Source organism: Echeneis naucrates, chromosome 10, assembly GCF_900963305.1.
Source record: "Echeneis naucrates chromosome 10, fEcheNa1.1, whole genome shotgun sequence".
Classification (NCBI taxonomy): Eukaryota; Metazoa; Chordata; class Actinopteri; order Carangiformes; family Echeneidae; genus Echeneis; species Echeneis naucrates.
In genome coordinates this window covers 4,660,769-4,677,927 of record NC_042520.1, presented here as the reverse complement: position 1 = coordinate 4,677,927, position 17,159 = coordinate 4,660,769, and the positions used below count along the sequence as shown (strand labels likewise).

The 17,159-nt window shown below is 38.9% G+C and overlaps 2 protein-coding genes across 2 annotated transcripts; one reads left to right on the top strand and one right to left on the bottom strand.

Annotated features, from left to right (window-relative positions):
* The first annotated feature begins 1,167 nt into the window (after window positions 1-1,167).
* On the top strand, window positions 1,168-9,982 carry etfdh (electron transfer flavoprotein dehydrogenase). The gene is made up of 13 exons (XM_029511948.1): window positions 1,168-1,368; window positions 2,042-2,200; window positions 3,054-3,283; window positions 3,669-3,750; window positions 4,228-4,346; window positions 4,749-4,826; window positions 4,941-5,087; window positions 5,425-5,565; window positions 5,920-6,063; window positions 6,872-7,040; window positions 7,858-8,040; window positions 8,382-8,603; window positions 9,276-9,982. Exons 1-13 carry the CDS (start codon window positions 1,341-1,343, stop codon window positions 9,437-9,439), a joined length of 1,866 nt encoding a protein of 621 aa, XP_029367808.1. The 5' UTR covers window positions 1,168-1,340; the 3' UTR covers window positions 9,440-9,982.
* On the bottom strand, window positions 9,879-16,141 carry ppid (peptidylprolyl isomerase D). The gene is made up of 10 exons (XM_029511949.1): window positions 15,995-16,141; window positions 14,900-15,040; window positions 14,650-14,756; window positions 14,317-14,505; window positions 14,029-14,151; window positions 13,449-13,555; window positions 12,601-12,742; window positions 11,986-12,072; window positions 11,721-11,763; window positions 9,879-10,493 (listed from the first exon to the last, which is right to left on the bottom strand). The coding sequence occupies exons 1-10, from the start codon at window positions 16,077-16,079 to the stop codon at window positions 10,405-10,407; spliced, it is 1,113 nt and encodes a 370-aa protein (XP_029367809.1). The 5' UTR covers window positions 16,080-16,141; the 3' UTR covers window positions 9,879-10,404.
* Between the last annotated feature and the right edge of the window lie 1,018 nt (window positions 16,142-17,159).

Genomic DNA, 17,159 nt, shown 5'->3' with positions numbered 1-17,159 from the left:
TTCATTTCAATACATTCGTTGTATTCACTGCTGTGCCCTACAATAAAAGAAATATAAGACAAGTTTCTGTAGTTCTCTTTTTAATTCACAAAAACTCACTTTTCACTTGTGTAAGACTTAAAGTATAAATTTGTATGTAAATATTCTGTGAGAAAAAATACACAATACAATGTCAAAAACAGCGGTGGGGAGGTCTACTATAATTTGTTATATAATTTTTCTCACCAGTTAGACTTTTAATTTTTTTGTTTTTCCGTGGCCTTCATTAACCCTTCAGTCAGAGCCCTTATTTTGTTAATTGGAATTTGGACAACACATACATTTTTACCCTTCAAATTTTTTTGTACAAATAACTTGCTGAATCATTTATGAGACTGATGATTTCTGGTTTGTTTTCTTGTATGTATCTGTAAATGTGGTTGTTAAGTTAAACGTTCATACTTTGACCAATTTTTAAAAAACGGACCTCACATCATAAGTCAGTATAAGTGTGTTGGAACATTTAGAAGATAAAATTAACAAAACTAATTTCTTTCAATCCAAAACTTCTTTAGTTCTAGAGAGACCTTTAGAGGATGTCTTCTGTAATCAGACTGTCTACCAGGCAATATGTTTTCTTTATTTTTGTTTTTCTGTTCCATGTTGTGTAAAGTAGTGTTTTTGAATCAGCTTCCTTTAGAGGAAGACTTTCTGAAATCAGAGATCTTGACAGGTAAATCTTAACGTAATATTTATAATATAATTTATATTATAATTTATAATATATACAGGGTGTCCATAAAGTCTCTTTACAACTTAAAAAAATATTACAAAAGCAAATGAACAGACAAATATTTGAAAACTATTACATAAATGAAGAATAGATATTGAAGTTTAGGGTTTTAGATTTAGGCCATTTCATCAACAGGGTAGCTGAAATACACAAATGCAGTGTGATGAAAAACGTTGATAACCACTGAGTACATACAACACATCTGACTAAGATATCTCATCAATTGTCTTTGTCACATTTTTTTAAATTGTAAAGAGACTTTATGGACTCCTTGTATCATAAACTCTTCTTCGTCGGATTGGCCTCAGGTTGGAAAATCTACGCATGCGCAGATGCTTGGACGACGACGACGACGCCGCAGCAGCAGCAGCGCAGCTTTTTGACGCTGACAACTGTGTGTGTGTGTGTGTCTGTGTTATGAGACGTGTTTTATAACAAGGGTCGGCATTTATTTACAGAGGTTGCACAACCTCTGCTCTGTGCACACACGCACACACACACACACACACACAGACCCCGGCTTCACTTCGGCTCCTTTAAAAAGAATAGAAAAAGCTGTGGACACACGATGTTTCCAGCCAGATATTCAAGTAAAGGTAGGTGAGCTAACGGCTAGTTAGCTAAAGTGAACTTTGGCTGTCTGTGCTAACTCAACCTCAGTTATGTTGTAGTTTAACCTTTTTTGTGGGAAATGCTTACAGTCCGGGCTGATTTTCCTATTTGTTGTTTATTTACTTATTTATTTATTTCTGTCCGCTGTCTCCTTTAGTCCTCACTAGTATGCTATTTTGTGTTAGCATCTTGCTAATATGTAGGTGAAAGTTGAAGCAATATGTAGGTCAACTGGACGATGTTATTCTGCTGGATTTCAGCATCCATTTGTTCCTTTTGAAACAATGCTGAGGCTGTGGCTGCTTTTCTTTTTGTCTTTGTTGTTTAGAAAGTATTGCTGGTTTAAATTCCCAGCATCAAGTTTAGCAGGAGACACACGGTAGGATCTGCTAGCAAGTATTGTGCTAAACCACAGTCTGACAGCTGCTGGAGATTTTTTTTACTACTTTAACTGTTAAAAATGATTTTGATCTCATGTCATCTGTGTGCCGAGGTGCTAAATTTGCAGGGTAGTAGTGAGGCTTAATTTGTTGTGATTTTAATAATCTTATCTTTTTTTTTTTTTTTTTTTGAGCCACATCAGACTGAACCAAACCAGTGAGCACACCAGAGTCTGTCTGAACCGGTCCCTACTTGGTGCCTCTCTCTCTCTTTCAGCCCACAGGTGTATCCAGGCATTAAAAATCAAACAGGCAGAACTTGCTGTCCCTCAGCTGTATACAACACTACACAGAAGAACATGCTCCTCAGGAACAGCTCCCCGCATCACAACGCACTACACCATCCACCCTCGGGATAAAGATCCAAGATGGGAGGGTAAGACGCTGCACTGTGCAGTGTTGCTCTAAAATGAAATGTCAAAGCAAAGACCCACTGTCACCGTCTGCTTCCTCACAGTTTGGATGCTCAGAGCTACACATGTATTACCTTAAATCTCATCCAGGTTTTTGAGAACTATATTTATGTATATGACTCCTTTTTTTTGTTTGTTTGTTTGTTTACTCTCTGTAGACTGAAGTTCTATCTTGGCTTCACAGTCAATCACAACATAATTGAATTTAAAAGTTTGAAGGTTTGAATGAAATGTCAATGCTTTGGAACATTTCCATTGGACCCACAAAACAACATCTGACAAATAGGACTTTTTGCATATCATGCAGCATTATTACAGTGGAGATTATAATATAAATTATAATATAAGGTCTAAGGAAAGTATAATCTTGACTTCATCTCTGGTATGACCATTTGTAATACTTATTATTGAGACCTACATATATTGTATAATATCCATAGGCAAAGAGAATTGCTGCAAGGAAAGGCAGGCAGGATTGATCCAAGTGCCACAACTCATTCTCTTGGGGTAAAGTGGAGAGTGTGGGGGGAATGAGAGGGCTCTATAAGTTCCACATTACGTGTCACTAGCGTGAATAACCCTGAAAAGGTATTTTTTGCCTTTTCAAAATTTAAATTAAGTATGTGAAGGTAAAATATTCAGTTATTACTTTGGGCAGCTTTGGAGTCCAATCCAGTTAGCTTTGGCCTAAGCTTTCCCAAGTGTGACACATTAAACAGCAGCTATACTCATGAAATAATGCAAATTGGGTCTGAATGGAAAACTTCTTTCATGAATGAGTCAGATTTCTCATAACATGAATCGTATACTTTCCAGGGATTGAAATGGAGAGGTTTGCCGATGAGGCAGACGTGGTGATAGTAGGTGGTGGTCCTGCTGGCCTTTCAGCAGCCATTCGCCTGAAGCAGCTCGCTAATGAACACGAGAAGGAGCTCCGAGTGTGCCTTGTGGAGAAGGCCTCGCAGATTGGAGCACACACTTTGTCCGGAGCTTGTCTGGAGCCCAGTGCTCTCACAGAGCTCTTTCCTGATTGGAAAGAACGAGGGGTCAGTGTATTGGTCAACATTTCTCCTTTCAGAATTAAGGTGTAGACTGGTGTCAACAAATTATCTCCTTTTTATATCAGAAGGAATAGTTGCAGCAGGTGCTTCACGTGTTGTTTTGAAGTCTGTTGAATTCTACGACTTTGATACTTCACCAGTCCTGTATATGAAACGCATCTACATGCACTGTGGATACCCATGTATAGTACAGTTAATCCTTTATTTGCATACGCCCACAGTCATGAATATCAATATTCATGTTATTAAGTAAATATAAAAATGTAGATTTGAGTATTAAAAACTGTCATTTAAATGTAAATGTGTCCATCGATACACACAATCTTATGAAATCTAACTCTCAAAAACACACATTGTGCTTTTCAACCAGGCACCTTTGAACACTCCTGTGACTGAAGATGTGTTCAGCATTTTAACAGAAAAACACAGAATCCCTGTTCCCATGTTGCCAGGTAAAATCTTCTGATTTCTGTTTGAATACAGTGGTGTACAGACACATTATTGATCTGAAACGGAAGGAGGGTGTGTTACCATTTCATTGTTTTGGTCAGAGTTGCACTTGTAACAGATTTATGTGTTATCTCATATTGGAAATAGTGTTACTTCAAAAAGGCTTAATTGGGGACTTAAAACTAGCACGCTGGATGTGTTTATATGTCAGAATAAATCCCCTAGTGTGCGGACTGCACAGACAGGAAAAACATGCAGTATCCTCAGATTTGGTACACCCATAAACTATTTGACTCTTTCAGTGATAATTATTATGATTCAAATAAAATCTGAAATGTCTCCATTGTTTGCATTGTAATATTGAAACAGTTGGCTCTGTATGTTTTATTTATTATTTTAAAAGGGTTAGAAATCCTTATACATAAACAAAACTAGTAGCACTCATCTTATGTCTGCCTGATTTTTCATGCTGCCCGTAGGTCTGCCCATGAGGAACCACGGCAACTACATTGTGAGGCTGGGGAATTTTGTCCGCTGGCTGGGAGAGCAGGCTGAGGAGCTTGGAGTGGAGTTGTACCCCGGTTATGCTGCATCTGAGGTAATGCCTTGCAATTTCTTTTTATTGCATGTCCCCCCTTTCCTTACCAAGTTTAAAATATTTTGTAGTTTGTTATGTTAACTTTGGCTGTGCCAACTATTTGTCTGTGAAATCCAGTCAAGTGCTCACATCACTGTTCTAAATAGTTTGACCCCCCCCCTCAAAAAAAAGTGTATACAAAAATGATTTACACATTTATTTTGCATTTTGTAACCTAATCAACTTCAATATGATTAGCTGCTCTTTCTGATAATAGATTTCCCTCGGTGGATATGTTGTTAGCTAAAAGAGTACTGCAGTAGTAATACTGCCTGTTTGTTCTTGTTCAGTCATTTTAATTAAAAATGTATATAGTTCCCTCTCAGCTTCATTGTTAACTTTCTCTGTTTTCTTATTATCCAGGTTTTGTTTCATGAAGATGGAAGTGTAAAAGGAATTGCCACTAACGATGTAGGCATCGCTAAGGATGGCTCACCAAAGGTGCTGTACAACAACATACTCGTGAAACACTACTGAGCTCCTGAGCCCTGTTCACGCATCATTAAAGTTAGAAATACTTGCTTTGGAGAGTATTTAATACCTTTGTCTCTTCAGGATATATTTGAGAGGGGGATGGAGCTCCATGCTAAAGTCACATTGTTCGGGGAGGGCTGTCATGGTCATTTGGCCAAGCAGCTTTACAAGCAGTTCAACCTGCGTGAGAACTGTGAACCCCAGACCTATGCCATTGGCCTGAAGGAGGTAAAAAAGCATCAAGTCAATGCTGGAAAGTAAATCTTTGGCCCTCTGTGTCTCTTGCTTGTTTCCACCGTTCCTGTTTTATGTTGTCATTCTTCAGGAGTAATATCCATCCTGAGGAATCTGTTGTTCATTCTGCACTGGAGAATCATCATTGTATATCAAGCTCTGTTTAATCTTGACCCATTCTGATTTAGTATACACTAAATAGGAACTAATTACAGGTTAAGTTAAATTAAAAAAGGAAGTCTTTGTTTCTATAGCAAAGATAATCAGAGCCAATGTGGACATACTTGTAATTGCCTGTTCAAAACTGTTGACCCTTCTTTGTTTATTTTAGCTGTGGACAATTGACGAGAAGAAGTGGAGGCCGGGCAGAGTGGAGCATTCTGTTGGTTGGCCTCTGAACAGGAACACATACGGAGGATCCTTCCTGTATCACCTTAATGAAGGCGAGCCGCTTGTGGCCTTGGGCTTTGTGGTAAGCAGCTTTGTTTACATTCTTAGCGGTGAAATAAACAGATGTGACGGTTCAATTTCCTGAGATCAGATCATAATTCTTCAGCTTGTGTGGGCAACCTTCTAACCATAAAACCTTGATTTATTTTGTGACTACTGAGAGTCTGAGTAAATTAGGCGCTTGATGTTTTTGCACATTCTCAGCTCATTTGCTTGTTTTAATTTGACATTAAAAGACATGAACAGGCTTTAAAAATGTTTTAGTACGTCCCTTTGCTGCTATGACTTTAAAACAATAATGGTTGTATTTCCATGTATTTTTCCAGTTGGTCACAGCATTACTTAGATTAAATCAGCAACTGTTTTCCTGCTCCAGATCGGACTAGACTACTCCAACCCCTACATGAGCCCTTTCAGAGAGTTCCAGCGCTGGAAGCACCATCCTTTCGTAGCACCCACTCTGGAGGGAGGCCACAGGATTGCATATGGAGCAAGGGCCCTGAACGAGGGAGGATTACAGGTATTATCAAAAGACAAATCGTATTGGCATATGGCTTCCTTTGCAAGCCTGTTCGAAGTAAATTTTAAAGTTGTTTGTGTACCACAAGGAAGACTGCAGTATATGACCTCACTCAGGATTATTCAGTCATCTTCCAATATGCTTGTTAGATTGTGGAATCAGTTGCTACCTCACTTTCCAATTTTGACTTTGAAAGGTTGAATACAATGGTAGGAAACTTATACGGCTATGCAATGCCTTAAATAGAATTTAAATAAATGTTTTATATTTGAAAGATAGGTCAAATAAAACCAAAACTAAGCTGTTATCAGCATTCATGACTTTTTCGATATAAATAATAAATTTCTTTGAGTCAAAGAGGAGTTGGAGTATAAATTTTGAATGAGTATGGAGCACAACCACCACCCACTGGTACAAAAAGGTCAGAGTTCTTAGTTGGGCTGCTGAACACAATTCTGCCAATATTTCCCAGACATGTCCAACTGGAAATGGACCCAGAATACAGTGGAGGGATTTATGTACCACTTCCTGACACTCAGGATCAGTGTCATTTAACGCTCCTTAGACAGGAGCTGTGTTCATTAAATACAACTAAATACCATCTGTTGTTGTTTTGTTTTGTTTTTATGCATATATAGTTTTTCTTGTAATATTTGTATAGCAGATCACATCCAGAAATAGCGAACTTGCTGAGGTACAGATGGTAAACAGCACCGAGCATTTGCCCAACTCTTTAAATCTACTTAGAAGTTAAGGGCAGCACGAGGAAATAGTAAATGGGCTCAAACTCTCTCCTCTTTTTCCTCAGTCTATCCCAAAGCTGACTTTCCCTGGAGGGCTGCTGATTGGCTGCAGCCCCGGATTCATGAATGTCCCAAAGATCAAAGGAACCCACACAGCTATGAAGAGTGGCATGCTAGCTGCCGAGGCCATTTTCAGTAAAATCACAGCAGAGAACGTGGACTCAGAGACAACAGGTATAGAATTTAGTGACTTAGTGAATTAGCAATCGTAATCGTTGCAGAAGTAGATGTTTTTATTTAATTTTATTTTACTTAGACATAAATATAATTTTACTACAGGTTACAAAATTTGTCAGTCCCGTGAGACTTTCAGGTAGCAGTATTTTTCTGCCCTGCTGGTCTTTGATAATGAGTTTTGAAAGGTTTGTGTGAAAACATGTCCAATGGGAACAAGTATTTTAGAATCGTCTATCAAAAAAGCTCCACTTTCAATAAATCTCAGTTTTCTTTCAGAAAACACAACCTACCTTGAACCAACAGTCACAGGTTGAGTAGGAACATAGTGTATTACTAGATTATGTACAATAATTTTTCATTTTTGTTAATCCTCTATAGCATATTAACAAAGGAATAATGAATTATTTCAATAGAAATTGTCTGTGGTGTAGAATAAAAAAAAACATAGAAATGCTGCCTTGTTAAAGGGTGAGCTCACCAGTATAACTTGATTACTGTCATGGTTACTGTGCAAAACACGTTTTCATATTGATGTACTAGAGTTTCAAATGATTTGTTTGGTTGAGGTCATTCAGGTTTAATTTGTGCTGGTCAAAAACAACAGAAACTGAAAAACTCCATTTAAAAAGTGGAATAGCAGTGTACTCAACTGGAAACATTGTCCTTGTTCTCAGAACGTATTGCTAAATGTTTTTTAGAAGTTGGACATTTTTGCTGAAAACAGGTTCATATTTTGTTTATGTATTTTTTTTCTTCAGTGTGACTGTAGTTACACATGGCATTGTGCTAAAAATGCTTTATTTATTTATTCGAGGACTCCATGTCCCTGAGTACAGTGACAGCTTGAAGAGCTCGTGGGTGTGGAAAGAGCTATATTCAGTGAGAAACATCAGGCCATCGTTCCACAATTACTTTGGCCTGTACGGCGGCATGATCTATACTGGGATTTTCTACTGGATCCTCAGAGGGAAGGAACCGTGGACACTGAAACACTGTGGTGAGCATCATGCAGCAGAGTTGTTCATCAGCTTGTTACACAATCAATTTTATCAACAAATGGTTGGTTGAAAAAGTGGCAAAAATTGCTCACACAAAGATAATCAGCTTTGCAAATCACAATCACATCGCTGAATGTATCAATAAAAAAACGGTAGCATAGCTTCTGAATATGAAGAATGTCTGACATTTGAAGTAGAGCAGTGCGGATTTTTCTAGTGTTCATCTTTGCTGTTTCAGTGACAGCAAAATGCCATTGGGATTTTCTTCAGGCGAGGTTTGAGGTGTTCTTATCTCAGCACAGATAACCAACATTTTGCAACCGGCTGTACTCTATCACAGGCCTTGATGCAAACCAGCTGAAACCGGCTAAAGATTGCACACCAATTGACTATCCCAAGCCCGACGGGAAGATAAGTTTTGACTTGCTCTCCTCTGTGGCGCTGAGCGGCACCAATCACGAGGGCGATCAGCCTCCGCATCTGACCCTGAAGGATGACAGCGTTCCAGTCGCCAGGAACTTGGGTATATACGATGGGCCTGAGCAGCGCTTCTGCCCTGCAGGTAACACCAACACAGCCTCTGAATGACTCGCCCGTACAATCTCTCAGTGCAGATGGGTTTTTAAAAATGTTTTTCTGTTTTGTGACGTATGGTTGCACAGTGACACAGTTTGTTGTAACTCAGGCTGTATATCGGACAGAGAAACTGCCGGGTACGTGAGTGAAACAAGTCGACCTCAAATTTCAGCTAATTTATACTATCAAAAAAAATATTTATTTGCTTGTTTTTGTATTTTATTATTATTATTGAAGAGTCAGATGTGACTCTTGGGAAATTATTGCAGAAGAAAATCAGAAGGCTTCTGAAGGCTCCTTCTCAAAGTGAGAAGTCATTTTGTATCACAGATTTAAAACAAAGTACAACAACAAGTAACTGGCCACTGATGTGTGTGTACATCCCAGGTCATCTACTGGCCTCACTTTGGAGGTTGTTTTTCACAAGTGTTAGAAACCGGAAAGCCTTTGTCATTTTAATCTCCGCATATAATGAAGTCAGAAGTGTCTGATAAAAGAGTCAGTGTTATCTGATGTGGCTCACTTGGGCCTCTTAGTGATGGTGCTTATAGATAACCAACCCAATTCAGCTTTTGACAATACTTTGCTGTGTTGATTGGCTAATTTGTTTGGTCCCCGTTTTCTAAACTAACATAATTTGTCTATCAAACTGTCTTAGGTGTGTACGAGTATGTTCCCTTGGAAACAGGAGATGGGATGAGGCTGCAGATTAACGCTCAGAACTGTGTCCACTGTAAGACCTGTGACATCAAGGACCCAAGCCAGAACATCAACTGGGTTGTTCCCGAAGGGGGTGGCGGACCTGCCTACAATGGGATGTGAGCCTCGTAGGATTTTTAAGCATTTGTTGTGTTGAACGTTCACTGTAAAGAACAATTACATTCAGGGTTACAGTAATTGCCAGTAGATGGCAAATGTGCCTCAGTACAGAACCGAAAATAATTATGTAGCTGTTTTTGAGGCGTTAAAGATATTGGAAAGAGAAGTGCGTTTGGTCATGGATATAAATTGATGAATTGACAGTGCTATGTTTGAAATGTGGTACTAAGGTTATGAAACCCACCAAGCTACAGGACCATAAATATAACTGAAGATAAAGTCTGAGTGAAAATCAGCAGTTTTGTAGTTTTTGCATTATTGCTGTAATATCTACAATAAGGGCATTCAAGACAGTGTAAAGTGGCTTTTTTTTTTGTACTTTTAAATACTACTAGAAGCTCCCTCCAAATGTTTAATGGAACAACAACAAAAGCTCTTATTAAATTAAGGTTTATTTTAGTATTATTGCAGGTGTATTCTGATCCACACATTATTGTACATAATATTGATATCACAGTAATGAATAAAGAACACTTGACTGCTGTCCTCTCTGCTGAATTTGACTGTATAAAAAAATTATGTACTGTTTATGGCCAACGACACTGTATCAAAATGTTTTTTTGTGAAAACGTCAAACACACAACTGAACTGCTTTAAAACCAGAACAGAGACCTGTGCCAAGTGTTAACTGTTTTTCAGAGTAGTGAAGCCAGCCATGCATAAAACCTGCACTCAAACTATTTATTACAGTGAACACGCTTGTCAAAATAAAGATGCGTCAAAAAGTACAACAGTAATTCCCTCTTAAAAGACAGACAGTGAAAATGCGCTGGCTGGAAAACATTAAAGAACCTGCCAACTGAAAAAACTGTACCTGGTCAGACATCTGTTAAGTGAAGCTTACCCTGCAGAGATGACTCATACTGATAACCGATAGTAACATTTCAGTGCATCGATGGGTGAAACTTTCACGCAAACATTTTGGCATAGATTTTCTTCTCTTTCTCCTTCTCTTCCTGGATTTTCAGTTGAACTCTCTTCATTTCGTTGCCGATAGCTGTCAAGAAGAAATGGGTTTCAGTCAGTTGGTCAAATTAGAGGTGTGTGATTCAAAGCTGGAAAATATTTGACCCTGAATACTATGGTTTAAGCCACTGTCTCTGCTCCCCGTGTGTCCATGTTTTCCCCACACTGTCAGTTTCACTTTAAAGATGGTGCCGCACTGAACGTTCGGGGAAAGCGTGAAGCGCACTGATAACTCTTATCTCCTCGCCAGCAGCCAATAAATCGCAGCTTAAATATCAAAAGAGCGGTGCAGTGCTGTCTAAAAACAGAGCAGCTCCATATTTATGGAGCCACATTCCACCTAGTGCACATCATCTTATACATATTAGCTAACAGGTCCAAAATGTCCCTGAAAAAAGCAGTGCAGGTAACGGCTCACAGTCAGACACTCCAGAGAAGCAAACAGACGAGCTCAGAAACACCATCTAATACACACCGTGTGTCAGATTGTTCTGTGATGTCAAAGGATTAAAACTCATTGAATGTGATGGTCTTATAAGCATTATGCAACTAATCATGACCTTTTAGTCTTCACTTGTGCTTCAGGATTACATCTGTTAACATTATGAATTTGTCATTTGAAAGACGTGTGCTGTCGTAAGTAAACATCAGGAGGAACCCAGCTACCTCTCATTCACCTGCTGAAGTACTTAAATCTTTATGAAACCGTAAATCTGTCTTTATCTCACTTATAGTAGCCTTGGTATTAAATGTCTTTTAAATAGTAAATTGTTCAAATTGCATTTATCTTATTTTTATTCATTGGCTCACATTTTTATTTTCCTAATGATTTTTAAGTCATGTTATCTTTGGGTTGGTTTTAATTTGCGCTTAAAATATTATTTTCATAATGTTCTTTTGGTTTTTGTTATAACTAACACTATGTGCTGGAACAGAAGGCTTGCTTCCTATGGTACAGTGTTTCTATTTTTGGGGCCTCATGTTCTTTTTCCTATTTATTCTTAACCTGGCATTAAATAATTTTAAGATGATATTTAAAATATAACCAAGTTCTTGTTGTTGCGGTTAAATTCTCAGAAAAAAATAAATAATGACGTTGGTTTTCTACATTTGTACCCTCAAAACTTGTGTGTAAATTCACGAGACATTAAAATAAATGTAGTGTGCAAATGTAAATGGAGGGAAACAGAATTATTTTCGATATTCTTGGCATGATAACAATTCGCTGTAAAGCCCTGTGAACAAGCAGAAAATGTACCTTTGTCGTCTGGAGCTTTTTCCTGGGCTTTCTTCAGGTCAGTCTGTGAAGTGAGAAGCACAAAGTCTACATCAAGCTGTTGTCAGATTCATTGTATCTGGATTTAGACTAATCTAACCAGGAAGAATAATCATGAACTATATGAGCCCGGAACATTGTGCCTCTCTGCAGACAATTACACATGTGCATTCAGACTACATCTAATAGCTTTCGGGCTTAGATAGCTTGATTTCTTTAGAGAGCAAAGAGCCCTTATGAATGTTACCATGGCTTTGCTGTATTCCTTCAAGCCCTGCCAGGCCTGGGCCCTGCGGAAAAGCGCTTTAGTGTTCGTCTGATCCAGCTCTAGTGCCTGGAACAAACAAATACACATCAGAAATTAAATTTCCTGTTCTTTGTGTATTACATTGTTAATGCTACATCATCATTTGCTGCATGCATCCTTTCCATTACAGTCCCATAGTTACTGAAAAGGTTGGCCGGGTAGAGCCAAAAATTTATTTTAAGAGCACTTAGATCACATTTCTGGAATATTGGCTTGATGTATGTGACAGATTGTCCACTACCAGTATGTCAGAAACACAGATGCTCTCGTTTGCTTAACTCCTCTCACTCAAAACATCACAGTGATGACAACACACAGTGAGTGATTTTTTACAAAGTTGCTGGTTGGGAAGATTTATGTGCCTTTGGAAAGAACCAGGCCAAGCCAGCTGTTTGCTCCATTTTCCAGGTGTTTATGCTAAGCTAATTGGGGCTGTAAGCAGCCTTATATTTACAGCCCTCTGGGTGGTATTTATAGTCTCATCTTGTGCTGGGGGAGGCATAAATTGTTATTATTGGCAATATGTGCGTTGTGTTGTGCAGTGCATTGTGTTACCTCACTGCAGCTGTCCAGAGCTTCTTGCCACTGCTGCATTTTCAGCTTGCAGGCTGCTGTGTTGAGGAAGCAGCTGAGGGCTGTGGGTTCCAGTTTCTTCTGTGCCTCTTCTTCCAGCTGGTCTCCACTCACCTCCAAGTACCTGCAGGAAAAAAAATAAATAAATAAATAAACAAAAAAATTAATAATCAGGGTCCTTGTTGGTAACCGCAATCCTCATTGTCACTGATGTGCAACCTTAAATCTCATCTCAGTAACAGGTGAAACTTCAGTGGGACGATGAAAGAATACAACTGTGTCTGAATCTTCTCCTGCTACTCCAAAGTGGTCAGTGAGCAGCAAGCAGCGGTTTGTCGTATCACTTTCTTACAATCAAAGTAATCGCTGCGCTCTTCCTCCAGTTTCTTTGCTGTCTATGATCTGAAGGGCAACAGTATTTTGGTTTAAACAAGATAAGAGAAATCCCTTCCCATGTACAATGAATTCCACACTGAAGGAGCCACATTGTTGCATTAGGTGACGTTTAGTTTTGAAGCGGTACCACATATGTCAACCTGCTGCAGTGAAACTCACTAGTGCAGTTCAATCCCTAACTGGAAATGGTCCAAAACAAGTGGACTTTAGATTACTGATGCCAGATGGCTTTTCAGCCAACTTTATTAAATGAAACACAAGATTCTGGCTGAGGAAGAAAGATAAAGGACTTGCTAGTTGCTGCCTTTTTGTCCAATTTCTAATTATAAGAAAAGAGACTGATGATAATATTCATGTCCATTTAAATGGATTCATTGTTTTCGCCGTTAATTTTTGATCGATATTAAACCCATCACAATAAGAATGCACTTTACCTGAAGGCTTTATTGTATTTGTTCACGGCTGCTTTCCAGTTTTGATTCTTAAAAAGGTTGTTTCCAATATTTTTTATGTCCTCTGCCACAGACAGCACTTTATCAACCTGAAAGCAAAAGTAAAAATGGAGACGTAAATTGCAGAGAAAAATGTGGCTAATGGCATGAAAAGAAATACAAAAAATAGCATTTCTTTCTTTTTGATGGTGTAGCCATCATTCCTACAGCGCATAGTCTACAGAAAGCTCATTCAGTTTGTAACGGTCTAACCCCAACGCTAAGTCAGGTGGCCTAAACCACTTCAAGGTGAGTTCAAAAGTGAGCACAGCCAAATTGTTTGTAATAACCCATCATCCAACTTTTTGAGGACAAACCCTCCAGCATGATTAGTTTCCTCCACCTCCAATGTTTGCTAAGCCAAATACGTTCTGGATCTTGATATTGAAATGCATATTGATCCTCTAATCTAATAAAACTTTCAAATTTACCTTGAGGTTTCCGAAAACCCTTTACTTCAGGCCCTCAGAGCAGTTAGATGCTATCTGTGTCCTTGAAGATCAAAGACCTCACTGACACTTACATCTTTAAAGTCGATGTCGGAGTCCTCAGGGAAGTCTGGGTGAATGTCCCCTGATCCATCGTTGGTTGCAAAGCCCCAACTGTCCCCATCCTTATGCTCGCCACAGTCTGCTATGATACAAGGCTGCAAAGGTAGACGACAGGAGAAATTTCACTTATACGAAAAAAAAAAACAACGTCTGAAAAGCATCATCACCACAGTGATAAAACAAGTTATTAAGGGATAAACAGAACTTTTACATGACTGGATGCCAACTTTATAAAATCTACACACACTGAAAATAACTACCTTTACGGGGGTATCATCTTGAGTGTCAATCGACTCCAGCATTTTTACAATCCCCATCCCTTTCAACACTTGTCCAAAGACCACATGTTTTCCATCCAAGTGTGGCGTCGGGACAGTAGTGATGAAAAACTGTGAGCCATTGGTGTTTGGCCCAGCGTTGGCCATGCTCAGCAGACCCACTTTATCATGCTACATGGAGAAGAAGGAACATTTAAGGGATAGAAAACAACAATATCATTGACATTTAGCAAAATCAAAAAGAAGAGGGCTGGAGGTTATTCGTCTCCTGTAGTGGAGTCGTTCAATGTGGATTTAAGTGATAGGTAGTTTTGCCTTGTAGTGGAAGTTTTCATCCTCAAACTTCTCCCCATAGATGCTTTCTCCACCGGTGCCGTTTTGGTTGGAGAAGTCACCTCCTTGGATCATGAATTTCTTGATGACTGTCAGAAACAAACAAACAGCCAAATTATTTTACCAGATCAACCAGGCTGACTGTCAGCAGTGATTTAGTCACCCTAAACTCAAAAAATTAGAACCCATGAGTCAACCGTAGTTATAAAATGCAGATGGGAGGAATATTTACTTCTGTGGAACGGGCATCCTTTGAAATGCAGCGGTTTCCCAGTCGATTTGCCAGTGCCCTTCTCTCCAGTGCACAGGGCCCGGAAGTTTTCAGCAGTCTTGGGAGTGATATCAGCAAACAACTCCAAGACAATTCGGCCAGCTGAGGACAGAAAACAGCTGAATATTATGTTATCGTGCAGTTTAAGCCAAAGTTTCTGGCTGACTAACAAAAAAAAAAAAAAAAAAAAAAAAAAAAAACTAACCTTATGGGGTTAGTTAGTATTGTCTACTGAAAGCAGCCAGGTCCAATAATCAGAGCCAGATATGTTACTTTAACCAACATAAAGAGTCTTTGTAAGGTGCTGGGCAATGACTCAGTGGTGACACATAATCACTGTGAGTTGGGTAGATCTTAGGCAGAATTTTCCAAACACATCTTAAGTTACTGTTTGTAATGAAACACCAGCCAGTCGGACATCTTTGTGACTGAAGCTCATCTGTCCACACTATCATCTTCATGCCCAACCTGTACAATCACATAGACCAAATTATCGTTCTGGCATGAGTCTATTGATAAATTGACTAATTTACAGATTTAGAAGTGTGGCAGGATGGGGAGGCTATCTGCAGTAAAGGCCTACAGTATAATATCGTCCTGCCTTTTATAGTCATCTTTGATTGTGTTAGCTAAAGAAACTCTGATGATTAATAAACCAAGCAGTGTAACCTACACATAATACACACAACAACGTGTAACTAGCACACTACAATGATCTAACTGTGACGTCCACTGTGACAACAATTAGTCTAACAAGACCAAACACACGTGGTTCATGCGCTCCCTGGTCCAGATACAAGATCTGTGAATAAGACACCTGTCTGACCCCAAGCCAGCTCCAAATAAATAAAGATGAGCGTTAATGAGCACAAATTTCTGCATTCCACAAACTGGCTCTTTTTTTTTTTAAAGTTTAAGCTTCAGCCCGCTGGTGAATGAATCAGTCTGTAGAAGTCTCTGGAAGGAGCCGGCTAAGCTAACCAGGCTAACGGTTAAACTGGCTCCTGGGAGCCGTTAGCCGACACTAAATGTAGAAAAAATAAAAACTGTGCCGACCTGTTTCTCCGCCGATGTCTACATCAAAGAAGACACGGGGGTTTTCGGGGTTTGAAGGTTTGTCAGACGGTGTTGGGTGAGACATTTTAAGGACAAGGCGCTTTGAGACACTTGTTTCAGCTAGCTTAAACCCGGCCAGTGCACCGAAAAGACTTCAGCGAAGAAGAATGAACTTAACGACGTCCGGTCAGGAAACTTCAAAATAAAACCCGGTAATCCGAACAGATAAAAGACTTTGAATAATAGTAGAATATGTACAAAATTAACATGTTTATATGTCATTCGACACAAAGAGAATCACACCAATAAAACAAGTTCTTTAATTAAATGCCTCTTTTATAATTTGTGGTCGTAAACATGACACAATAAACTTAAATGAAATGTCCGGTTTTGATTTTCAAAGTAAAACTTACATTGAGGAACACCATGATCATAATAAAAGAGGTTGATATTAAAGTAAAGTAGCAGAGAATAGAGTGAATAATATCCTCACAGCTGCCCCTGACCTGGTGGATGAATGATAGTGATACTGGATGGATAGAGTGCAGTATATTGTGATAGAGGTCATTGTCTGGGAAGGGAAATGAGAAATCATTTAAGGATTAAATTGCCAGACATATTTCTGGTTAAGTCATCAGATACCACCGAATGTCCAATCCCTACATTAATGTTGAAGCGATGCATATTTTATTAGAGAACTATGATGTTCTAAGTCCATACATGGAATTTTTGGTACTGTATGTGTGTGCTGTCTCAACATAATTCATAATCATAACATATTTTCAAGTGATCGACCTGACAGATTCACTGCAGTCTATTGTGTTGATTTGTTTTACCTGGAAATTTCAGCCGATTTTTCTAAATAGATGCTTGTGAGGCTCATTTCTGAAAATTGGTAGTTTCTCTTGTGGCATACAGTCTGTGGCGTTATCTACACCACTTATGAGTGGATATGATTGCTTTGGCCGTGGGGATGGATTACTCAGTGGATAACGGAGCGTGACCTTCGGTGACAAACACCAACTTTTTTTTTTTTATTGCTGTTATTTTTGGAAATAATCTTCAGTTTAAGGAATGGATATTATATCTTAGATGCTTAACCTCTTTGAGCTAACGCTCAGAATGTTGACAATCTAACTCTGAATCATAGCTGTGCAATACTTTG

Coding starts and splice junctions, on each gene's coding strand:
- ppid (XM_029511949.1), bottom strand. CDS start 16,079: ATGTCTCACCCAACACCGTCTGACAAACCTTCAAACCCCGAAAACCCC. Junction 14,757..14,899: donor AGGATGCCCGTTCCACAGAA/GTAAATATTCCT, acceptor TGTTTCTGACAG/TCATCAAGAAATTCATGATC. Junction 11,764..11,985: donor AGGAATACAGCAAAGCCATG/GTAACATTCATA, acceptor CTCACTTCACAG/ACTGACCTGAAGAAAGCCCA.
- etfdh (XM_029511948.1), top strand. CDS start 1,341: ATGTTTCCAGCCAGATATTCAAGTAAAG. Junction 4,347..4,748: donor CCGGTTATGCTGCATCTGAG/GTAATGCCTTGC, acceptor CTTATTATCCAG/GTTTTGTTTCATGAAGATGG. Junction 5,088..5,424: donor ATGCCATTGGCCTGAAGGAG/GTAAAAAAGCAT, acceptor TGTTTATTTTAG/CTGTGGACAATTGACGAGAA.